Source organism: Protobothrops mucrosquamatus, unplaced genomic scaffold, assembly GCF_001527695.2.
Source record: "Protobothrops mucrosquamatus isolate PMUCROS unplaced genomic scaffold, P.Mucros_1.0 scaffold_52, whole genome shotgun sequence".
NCBI lineage: Eukaryota > Metazoa > Chordata > Lepidosauria > Squamata > Viperidae > Protobothrops > Protobothrops mucrosquamatus.
Genome location: NW_015386128.1, coordinates 375,802 through 387,335, shown reverse-complemented (window position 1 = coordinate 387,335; position 11,534 = coordinate 375,802). Strand labels below are relative to the sequence as shown.

At 39.1% G+C, this 11,534-nt stretch overlaps 1 protein-coding gene across 1 annotated transcript in view; it reads left to right on the top strand.

Moving 5' to 3' along the window:
• Positions 1 to 8,790, top strand: part of LOC107283833 (CMRF35-like molecule 7) — an 18,196-nt gene extending 9,406 nt beyond the window's left edge. The window contains exons 3-7 of the mRNA XM_015811800.1: positions 190 to 271; positions 2,698 to 2,798; positions 3,690 to 3,706; positions 5,153 to 5,233; positions 7,976 to 8,790. Coding sequence (XP_015667286.1) covers positions 190 to 271; positions 2,698 to 2,798; positions 3,690 to 3,706; positions 5,153 to 5,233; positions 7,976 to 8,059 — 365 coding nt within the window. The 3' untranslated portion in view covers positions 8,060 to 8,790. The remainder of the gene's footprint in view (positions 1 to 189; positions 272 to 2,697; positions 2,799 to 3,689; positions 3,707 to 5,152; positions 5,234 to 7,975) is intronic.
• Positions 8,791 to 11,534: the final 2,744 nt, after the last annotated feature.

The following is an 11,534-nucleotide window of genomic DNA, read 5'->3' as shown; positions in this document are numbered from 1 at the left end:
ATACTTGGAGTCAATTTGAATGGGGAATAACCTCCCAGGGAAAAGTTACTTTTTATTGCTGAAACTTGGAAGATTTTCCAACACTGACAGGTCTGTCATTGTCTGTATACATTGTTAGTATAATTTTAAGACCATGCAAGTATAGGTTAGAAAATTATGGGTTTGTACTTATTTTAATTTCTTTTTTAGAACTGCCACCTATTAGCACAACTGGATATTTTTCTACCATCTCAACCTTCCCTATCGAAACTACAAGGACAAGTCCAAATAGGTAAGTTTAAATCTGCATAGAATAAGTGACAGGAGTTGTCAGAACGTAAGGATAAAAGGCAGGGGATCTTAAAAATTTTTATCATCACACCTCCTTAGAGTGTAATCTTAAAGTATGCCCCTTCCCTAAAACTCCAAACACCAAAATAAATACAAATGAATGGTGAAAACCATACATTAAAACCAAGGGAAAGATGGATATACTACAACAATGTACAACTAAATGGTACTTTACATTTTCCCTGGACTCTGTCTATATTTCCTCAAAAACAGGAGGGAAATTGGGAAAGCCTAATCTAAGAGCATATTTACTTACTTACCATTTCAGATGCCCCTATCCTAGGGGTAGGCAACCTTGGCTCTTTTATGACTCGTGGACTTCAACTCCCAGAATCCCTGAGCCAGCCATGCTGGCTCAGGAATTCTGGGAGTTGAAGTCCACGAGTCATAAAAGAGCCAAGGTTGCCTACCCCTGCAATCCTATGCAGATGGCAAATGAACTTTAAGCTTGCTTTAAAAAATGCATGTGGACTGATACACTTTCCCAACAGCTTGCAAAATTTTTAGCCCAGACAGCAGGTGGCTCTCATCTCCCATTGGATAATTCCCCTTCTCTTGTACCCCGCCCCACCTTTCTGTTCCAAGAAAGCAGCGGCCAATCATTTTGCTTCTGGTGGGCAGATCATCCTGATCATGTATACTTTGCTATGTATATAGCATACAGACCTGTAGAAAAAGTAGGATCCTTGGTGGTCTCTGAGGCTGGTTGTTTTCTTGCAGATGTTTCATTACCCAAACTGATGAAGTTTGGGTAATGAAACATCTGCAAGAAAACAACCAAACTTCATTTCAACCTTGAACTACAAGTGGTCACCTCTATCTGTAAAAAAATGTATTTAAACAAAGTACAGTTCAATTAAATACACAATGTTAATTTATATGCACAAAAGTATATACACAAAGTTAATACGCACAAATGCAAGTATAATAACTCTCTTCAAAATTAAAGATGCATTCTTAGCTGGCCATTTTAGAGTCAGTTTGGTAGTGGTTAAGGCACCAAATAAGCAAGCAAGAGACCATGAGTTCAAATCCTGCCTTAGTCATGAAAGCCAGCTGGGTGACTGGGGGCAGTCACTCTTTCTCTCAGACCAATCCATCTCACAGGTTTGTTGTTGTGGGGAAAATAGGAGGAAGAAAATGTGTTGGGTATGTTCACCTCCTTGAGATTTATAAAAATAATAAAGTTGGGATATAAATAATAAACCAATAAATTTCCACTCTAAGCATTTATAGAAGTCTACTTTTTTTCAAAACTGCTAAAATAGCTCTGAGGTTAAGGTTTTGGGCTAGTAAGAGGCTGGTGATTTCAAACCCAGCAAGAACATATAATATAAACATACACACGCTAATTTCATTCCTTCAGTTGCCTAGCTAGTTTTTCACAACTAGCTGAGGGCTTTTTTTAAAAAAAAGAAAGGATGTGAAAGGTTGCACCAGTCTCTCTTTTTCCTGGAGACTGAGGGAATGGTGCAATCTTTCACTGTTAGCTAGAGAAAGGCAGCTAGCTATTAAAGGGGGAAAAATAGTAATTAAAAAAATTCTCTGGGGTTTCATACTGGCAACTTCTTACACTAAGGCAAAAAGCTTTTAGCTACTGCATGATTTTAGCAAAGGTGAAAAAGCTTTTAGAGATCAAGCTATTGCTCAAGTATTTCTGCCCCTGTGAGTTTCCGGGGTTAGTGGAATCAAAATGAAGAACTCAAAGCAGCGTTAAGAGGAACAGGGTATTTTTAAACTGTGGCAAGAAAACAGACTTTAGTTTTGCAGTGTGTGTGTGTGTGGGGGGGGTTAATAAAAGCAGATATTTATGTCTGCCCTCAGAAAATGGTTGCTGTTCTGTTCTAGCATATAAGGCATGAGTTTTGTTTGTGGTTTCCAACATGTTTAAGATTTCTGGTCTGTGACTAGATCCAGCCTGTGCAAAAAATGATGATGTAGCACCAAGTAGTAGATATAAACTTTTTCATAATGAAACTATTCCAACATTGGTGAATAAGATTCCCCCCCCCTTATTTTAGATTGGCCCTCTATATGGAGGACATCTGCAGGGGAAGAAAAACTGGTTGTAAAAGGATTAGAAATAAAGCCTATATGGATTTTTCGCACCAAGAGATTAACTTTTACTATAACAACGGAAGTAGGGACAAAATGAACATTTCTCTTTAGAAGTAAGAGACTTCGTCTGTAGAAAGTCTCAGTATAATCCTTCCATGGAGGATTACTCAGAGGTAGAAGTTCCCAGAGTCATCCAGTTTGAATGAATCTAGTTTATTCACTTGAATAATGCCCAGAGCTATATGGCAAACAATCCGAAGGGAATATAGTCCGGCAATCTCACAAATTTCTTGATATCTGTCCCACCAGCAACCCTGATCTCCTGATCCTGCTACCAGTGGTTCTTGGGGTACTGATGCTAATTTTAAGTGGAACTACTCTGTTGATGTGGAAGCTAAATAAGAAAAAAGGTGAGACACTTGCTCAAAACATTTGAATTTTGACTGGTTCATTCCTACAGTCAGGAGTGAACCATTTTTGGTGGCTGGGGAGGGAGACATATTTTTAAAAAATTACATTATTAAGAATTTTGCATAAAGACTTATCTTTAAAAAAAGAAAGGAAAGAAAGAAAAAAGTGCAAGAAAAAAGAAAGAAAAGATACATAAGCTATTAAATATAACGACTATAATTATCTTCTCTTCAACAGATAATTATAATCTTATCATCTCTTCTTCTTAGACAAATCCCTCATTTAATCCACATCTTTGAATCCATAAATTATCATATCATTTTTGTTTGTTTTCAGCAAAAAGTCTATATAAGATTTCCAGACTTTTAGAAAAGTTTTTGTTCTTGTTTTCTCTGACCAAATAGGTCAGCTTTACCATCTCAGCAAATTCTGACATTTTCACTATCTATTCCGCCACTGTGGGAAATTTCACTGTTCTTTCATCACTGAGCATACAACAATCTTGCTGCCATTACTGTATACAAAATCAATCTGCCATGAACCTTTCCTTGTCTATAAGTCCCAATAAAGGAGCTCTGGTTTCTTTACAATATTTATCTTTAAAATCCTTCCCATCTCTGTATGAATTTGAATGAACGAATAAAGGAGTTGTTTTTCTGATCTCTGCTTCTAATTACAGAAAAACCAGGAATCTGAGTAACAGCTGCCTAACTCCATAATTTGATAAAATGTAATTTCCCAAGAGAAAAACCTAATTTTAAAAAGTTGGTTAGATCATAAAAAATCACTTGGGCAAAGGAAGGAAATGATAACCATACAACTAACTTTTTTTTTCAAAGCTGCTGCAATGTTACAGCAATGCCCTAATGCTATTTTATTGTTTTTTTCAGCTACCAAAAACTCTAAGGTAAGCAATTTCCAAAAATTTGCAGGCATACATCTAGGTGCATTGACTTTAATAAGGGGATAGGAGTTGACCTGGAACATATTTATGGAGGATCACTTTTTAAAGTCATGGCCCAATTCATAACATTGATATAAGACATTCCATCTTATCCAGTGTATACAGCTGGATCAATGATGCCAGAAACCATGTCTGAACTATTTCATCAAATAATAGGGTTGGAAAAGACTGAGGTGTCATCTAATCCAGCATTTCCCAAATGAATGCATTTCCGATTTTCTGGAACTCAAGCTCCCAGAATTCTTAGTGGCATGGCCATATTGGCAGATAAGTGTGGGTATTTTGGGCTAAATACATCTGGAAGGCTTGTGAAGAATAAATAAAGAGTAAATTGAAGAATAATTCAATTTACTCCCAAGATGATGGAAGAGGTAGATGTCTAGGAACTTAAATTCTTCTAATGGAGGAAGTCACTAGGCCTTTGGGTCATATTCCAAGATGACAAGGCCTTTCCTAAACAGATTTTCAGAATCACAAACCTGAGTGTCAGGGCACAGTTACAAAACAAGAAAAGACAAGTTCATGAATAGGGGTTTAAATCCTAGATTCACTTCTGAGTCATAAAGAACTATTTACAGCCTTGGGTCTCAATTTCTAATTGAAGATCAGTAAACAGGTAAAACTGTTTGACTATCAGACTTAAAAGAAATCATTGAAGAGAGAAACAATTCTCAAGGCTGTCAGTTCAAAATAAAGAGATGTACATTATTTAAGAGTCATACAACTTAACAGCATCCTAAAGAAAACACCTTCTTTTCATGGTGGCCTGTGTGTCTGTGTATTATGAATTAGTTCTTTTTCATTTCTACATGGGCATCCTGAATTCTTATTTCCCCATCTCCTATGTGGAAATGAGATGCTATTTCATCTACCAAACTCAGCACTGAAATGGGTATTCAGCCATTGATTTCCTACAGTGAATCAAAATTTGGTGCAGTTGGTCTTAGAAGCTTTTCTATGATTAAGAATTCAGGCTTATCAAAGAAACAGACATCCCCACCACTGGCATTTGAATTCCTTTGGAGGATGCTTCTGATTGGCCACTTGCATCTACTTTCTTAAAGGCTATCACCAAAATCAATAATCTCAATATCTATGGAAGTAATGACATTTAATTCTATGGAACAAAGGCTATTGTATTCAAGATGTGCTACAGGATGGTACCCGGTCCCACCAAAAGAGAATACATTACAGAACAAACAATTAATATACATGCAGGAGAACATAATGACAAATGAAACAGCATTTATTATATGATTGTGATATCATTCTGTTATATAGCCAGGGAAGGTAATGTCAGCATAATGATGTTCCAACTGGTGTACTGTGAAGGTAAAAGAAATACCAGGCAAACCAAATTAAATAGCACCATGTTTTCCTTTAATTTAGGTTTCTCCTTCATCTGATCAAGCCACAGAAGTGACCTATACAACTGTGATACCAACTCAGGTTTTTGCTTCTAAGTCTCAGGTGCTTTTCATTATTCAACTTTGTTAATACTTTTAATTCTTCTTATCTATTACATTTGCAATTGTATTTATCTTAAAGATCAATATATTTATTTGGTACATCAGTAACAAATGAGCTTTGATTTATTTTTTCAAATAAACAAAACCAAAGTTATTGATGAATTTGTCCAGGGAAAGAAGCCTGGGAAACGTTCCCCCAACCACTTGCAACTAATTCTAACTCATAGTCTGACAATGGGCCTCTCAAAAGTCATACCTGTATATGGAATGCAAAATCAGTCTTAATTGTTCCAGGTCTTTAAAAAGTTTACACTGTTTGAAAGACATATGAAAAATCAAAAGGACAAGCTTCCTTTGACCAATCGCAAAAGTAGCTAAAATATTATGGGCAATTAATTCCATAATCCTGGATCTCCTTAAAGTTGTGTCCATGTGGCTCTCAAACCATAGTATTGTCCTACTTTTGGAATTTCCCAGTGTTACATTAAAGGCCTTGCAAAATTGAATAGTCCCGTCATCATATTTGTTTTTCTTTCCTCTTCCATTGGCCGTAGCAAGTAATAGGAAGCTCAGTTGAAAGATGTTCCCCATGGCTTTCCTTCTGCAGAGGTTCCAAAAAGCTCCCCAGTGGAAAGCTTCTTAATCTCTGCACCACAATTGGCTGGCATGTCTAGATTTTCTAGGGTGCTACTAATGGGTAAAGGTTTCCCCTGTCTAGTAGTATCTGACTCTAGGTCAGGGGTAGTCAAGGGAGTTGAAGTCCACGAGTCATAAAAGAGCCAAGGTTGACTACCCTTGCTCTAGGGGGCAGTGCTCATCTCCATTTCTTGGTTGAAGGAGCCATCATTGTCCGAAGACATTTTCAGTGGTCATGTGGCCAGCACGACTATATGCCAAAGACACATGGAATGCTGTTACCTTCCCACCAAAGTGGTACCTATTTATCTATTCATGTTTGCATGCTTTTGAACTGCTAGGTGGACATCCCCAAGGTGCTTTTTCAAGAGGCAACTGGACTTTCTTGTTTTTCTTTGAAGACATTTCACTTCTCATCCAAGAAGCTTCTTCAGCTCTGACTGGATGGTGGGGAATGGAATGATTTATATTCCTTGCAGACAGCTGATCATTTGCATTTTTTTAGAGAGTCATTGAGGCCACTTGGAGGTTTATCTGTATCCTCAGGTTCACCTGAGTAGTGCAAATGTGTGTGGAGCCTTCTTGGAATTGCTGAAAGGATTGTATTGTAGACTGGAGATAGAGATGTCATATCATCTATCTGAGAGCCCTCTCTCAACAGAGGGGGAGAGATACGACATCATCTATCTCCAGTCTACAACACAGTCCTTTCAGCAATTCCAAGAGGGCTCCACACACATTTACACTACTCAGATGACCCTGAGGAGTGGCCTCAATGACTTAGTAAAAGAATGCAAATGACCAGCTGTCTGCAAGGAATATAAATCCTTCCATTCCCCACTATCCAGTCAGAGCTGAAGAAGCTTCTTGGATGAAAAGCGAAACGTCCTCAAGGAAAAACAAGAAAATCCAGTTGCCTCGTGAAAAAAGCCCCTGTGGGACAACCATGATCTGGATGACTGAGACTCTCCATAGACTGATAGGTGGGCGGGAGCTAGGGCAAGAATAGGAGCTCACCTCATTGCATGGCACACTGGTTTCAAACCTGGGCTGTCAGCTTTCCAGCTGACATGCTCAGCATCTTTAATCAGAGAGCCATCATGACCCCTGACTACTAATAAGTTCTGACAATTCAGATATGCAAATTGTGTAAATTGAATGTAGTTTTAACAGAGTTTGGCAGTTAGGACCATTCCATGCTTTCCTTTCATCACCTGAATCTCCAGGATAGAGCCCCTGGGCACCATTTTGCCTTCAAATACCTCACTTGGTGCTTTATTTGGACTTGAGCTCACCTACTCAGAAAAATATGGCATAGTTACGCTGAAGATTTCCTGGTAGATTGGCCTTTCTGACTGGCAATATCAACACCAATTATGGCAGCTATTTTGGAGACTGCCCATAACACCTTTTCAAAATTCCAAATTTACTTGAAAGACCTGAACCCAGGAGATATTGTGAGGTAGCTATCTTGCCAGTGGGGAAATAGATAGTTTAAAAGCTTCGTAGACCACAGCATTTCAATAATAGAGAACTATTTTACTGTGGTTTGAAGTTCACTATTCTTGAGACAAAAATAAATGGATTTGAATATTGCAAATGACCTAGAGATTAAAATTTGTGAAAAGGCCTTGCATGGAGGCATTCGCCGAGAAAAAGATCCCACTGTTGCTAGGATTTCATCTGAAGTAACTTCTTTGAATACGTACAAAATATAATGGTAGGGTAAGGGAGTGAGGGGCTTAGAGTCATGACTTCTGAATTTGCAATTGGAAAAAGACTCCCTATTCTAGAAGAACTGCCCTCTCTGTCTAACAAAGTGAAAACATTAAAAGGTAAAATCTTACAGAACACGTGTATGACTGGATTTACGCAACCCATTAATCTGAAGTATAGTTGCCTAATTGATGACATTATGAGTTGTATGAATCTACCAAGTATGATTTAAGTGATATGTAAACCCCAGCCCTTTGATCTTAATTTGGTCAGGCATAGTTAAGGAAAAAGCCTGTTGGCAAACCACGAATATGCATATTTCCCCTCTTCTTTTCAAATATTTTTGATCACTCTAGTAACTAATAACATGTGCTATATGTTAACTTCCTAGATTCCTCAAAACACAGAAAGGGTTGATTATGCTTCCTTCAGATTTTCTACCTTAAATGATCAACCTATCTATGGTAATGTATGAAAAGAAGACAATCAAGCCACTCCTGAGAATTTCTCCTTACATGAACTGAAGAGGAAGGATTTAGAATCTTCTCCATCAGAGGCCTTCCTCCTGTTCCAGCTCCTCAAGTAGAAGACCTCAACCCTTTGGCATCACATACATTACTGCAGAGATGCGATAAAGTAAAGCCCATCCTTTTAACTAAGTGGAATGGCACTCCAGAGCCATCTTCAATGGCTTCTGTGTTAAGCCAAAGTATCTAAAAACTATCCTCCTGGACTACAGCATCCATCATTCCCCAGCCAAGCCACCCATTGGTTTGTGTGATACGCTTTGTAGTTCAACCCTTTGAGAATCCCCTGGATTTGCTCCTCCCTTAGGACAATCTTTCCAATAGCCCCAGGATTCATTCAAGCACATGGACTATTTACAGTAAAACCAGCTGTCAAGGATGACATTTTGGCAGCTATGTGCCTCTGCGTTTCAACTTGCCTTTAAATTAAGCAGGGGAGGTGTTACTTTTAAGTGGGTTAGATTGAGAAATGAAACTTCTACAATTCCACTGAATTCTGTGAGAGCCTGAAACTTTTCAAGGATACCAGAACAGGTGTGGATTTGAAGCAGACAGTTCCCATAAAGTGAACATGTTTATATGGACTACATAAGACATTGGGAGTTTGGCTGGGAAAATTATTGCTTAAGTCTATGAATTGGTGTTGGAACCTCAGAGTTAGTTCTGCTGAGACATTGCCATGCAGTGTATTCAATAAACAGTAAGATTTTCAGAGATGGAATGAACCTGGAGTTTTATTTGGATTTTCGATCTGGATGTTGAGACCAGCAGAATACCTAAGCGATTTTGCAGGTAAACATTAGTATTTGAGTAACCTGGCAGGTAAACGTCCTTGCTTAGTTTTTTTCCCATCAGGTGTAGCAGAAGGAAATAAAAGCAATAGGTTTCATCCACTGGTTCTGCTGTGAGGACACCAATATTTGGTTCTTATTCTCATTTCAGCTGACCTGGGATTGTTGAGTTCCTTCCAAACAACCAGGAGGGTATGTGCAACAATGTCTATACCAAAGTGTAAAAGTGGTTAGTAGGAAGTTAGTGGGTCTTTTGGCCCAGGAAGCTTCAAGGGCCCTTCCCTCCATTCTCTCACTGGTGTGTGGGGAGGAAGCAATTCCCAAAGGAAACTGCCAGCCCTTTCCCAAACAGAAAAGGACTGGCTCGTGGGAACAGGCACTGGAGGGCATCCCCAAGGCAAGAAGGCAAGAAGGGCTGGGTAATCATAAAGAGGAGAGGGAATGAACTTCCCATGAGAAGAAATAATCCCAAATCCTTAGGAGGTAAAACCTGGAACCAGGATGAGAAGGCTGTGTCATGGGGGGAGGGAATCTCAGTCTTGGGTTAATGTCATGGTTCCGATATATGAAACCAATTAAAAGAACTTCAAGGCAATAATTTCTTCCTCAAAGAACATTTTATTCAGGGAACAAAGTATCGGCATTTACATAGTTGAACCCAAGACTGAGATTCCCTCCCCCCAGATACAAAGTAACAAGTTGCAATTCCCACCCCACAAAAGCTGTCATAAATCACATTCCCCAATTAGTGCAAAAAAAGCTTATCAGACAATGTCCTTGAGTTCCCACACTTCTGCATTGTTATAGCTAGCTAAACCCTCAAATATTTACCCCATCCCCCCTTCTACATCTGAACTCTAAAAGAACAGAAAAGGCACATTAAAAGCAAAGGTAAAATGGCTGCTGAATCTTAGTTGTCAGAGCGTGGACATCCATTGTCACAGGGTTGACAGGCTGGGCATATGAAGGTGTGAGATCCTACAGCTTTCTGAAGAAGAGATAGAATCTGACTTTTAGGGACTTACAGTTGTCTTTGTCAACCTCAGCAACTTTAAGGTGTGTGGACTTCAACTCCTAGGATTCCCCAGCCAGCCATTATTGTTTGTTACAACTTAACAGTTATTATACTGTTACAATTACATTATACAGGTACACTTGTTATTATACTGTTCTTTGTAGCACAATTCTCTTAAAAGAACCAGATTAATATGGCAGGAAGAAGGATTTTAATGCTGTATTTCCTAAACATCAAGCAACAGCATTAATCTTTAGAAATACGGAGGATATTTATACACATGAGAGAGGAGCTTTCCTCCAGAGAAGTTGAGAACCTCAGCCCCAGTCACCAATAATCCTAATAATTTGAGCCAGATACGTGCTCTCAGCAAGGCTAATGTTAGTACCAAAATTGATATGGGCTTAGCCACCCATGCAGTTCCACAGAACAGAAATGGTGACTGGACAGATATCAAGCATTAGTTATATTAAGCAGAATAGCTCTGCTCTTTGCACCTTTTTTTTTTTTTTTTGCTGTGGTAGCAAAAGCAAAGGATTCACTGAATGAGCTTATTCCAGGTATTACCTCACTTAAAAAACTCACGCTGAGTTTCTGCTTCTTGAATAAATGTCACTCATAAAGTCCATTTATTTCCAGACGTTGTATGTTGACTAGCTGGAAAACAAAGCAGGGCTATAGCTAAAGCCTCTACATGGCAGTGACTCCTGTGCATTCCCAGCTTCTGATGCAAATCAGAAATTGTGCTCTTTTTTTTTGGAAATTAAACTCCTGTCCCTGGGTAGCCAGCAGAACTAGAGGTTGTGTTAAGCTAGAAAGAGAGCCCTCTGCAGACATTCATCCCAGCAAGCCAAATAGAGATTGCTGTTAGAGGTTGTGTGGAGAGCATTTGCCTATAAAGTTGCCAAGAGTGGGACATGACTAAAAGGTTAAAACCACCACAACATTAGCACTATAAGTAATCAAATGCATAGTTTTTCAACTTTGGCCTTGCTGAGAGAAGTTCACAGCAATCCCACTTCCTTCTCAATAGATCTCTTGCCCCCCTCCAAACTGTTTACTTCCTTTTTTTATTATTACAGATGCCGAGCAGATTGATGTCATTTCTGGTTTGATGCCAGGTCACTGTTACTGAATGATTCAATTCACCCTGATTAAGCTTTCCTGTGTCCACAGAGATGGGAGGCAGATTTTCAGCAGCTTCCTTCCACTTTAAGTCTAGGCCAGGGGTAGGCAACCTTGTCTCTTTTATGACTCGTGGACTTCAACTCCCAGAATTCCTGAGCCAGCCATGCTGAGGGGAAAGGGAGAGGTTTCCAAGCTGAGCCATGCTGGCTCAGGAATTCTGGGAGTTGAAGTCCACGAGTCATAAAAGAGCCAAGGTTGCCTACCCCTGGTCTAGGGACATGTCCAACTCTGTTACGTTGTCATGGCTGACCAGCAGCAGCAGAAACAGTCCAGCTGCTTGCTCTCACTAGAAATATTAGAAGAGCAGAATCTCACAGCCTACCTTTCTCAGATTCAGTAAGAGCTCTGAAAAAGTTCTTTTCAGTTAAGGCAAAGCCACTTTCTTTAATGTTTGCCCAGCTAGCAGTACGTTTTCCCTCCACTTTTTCA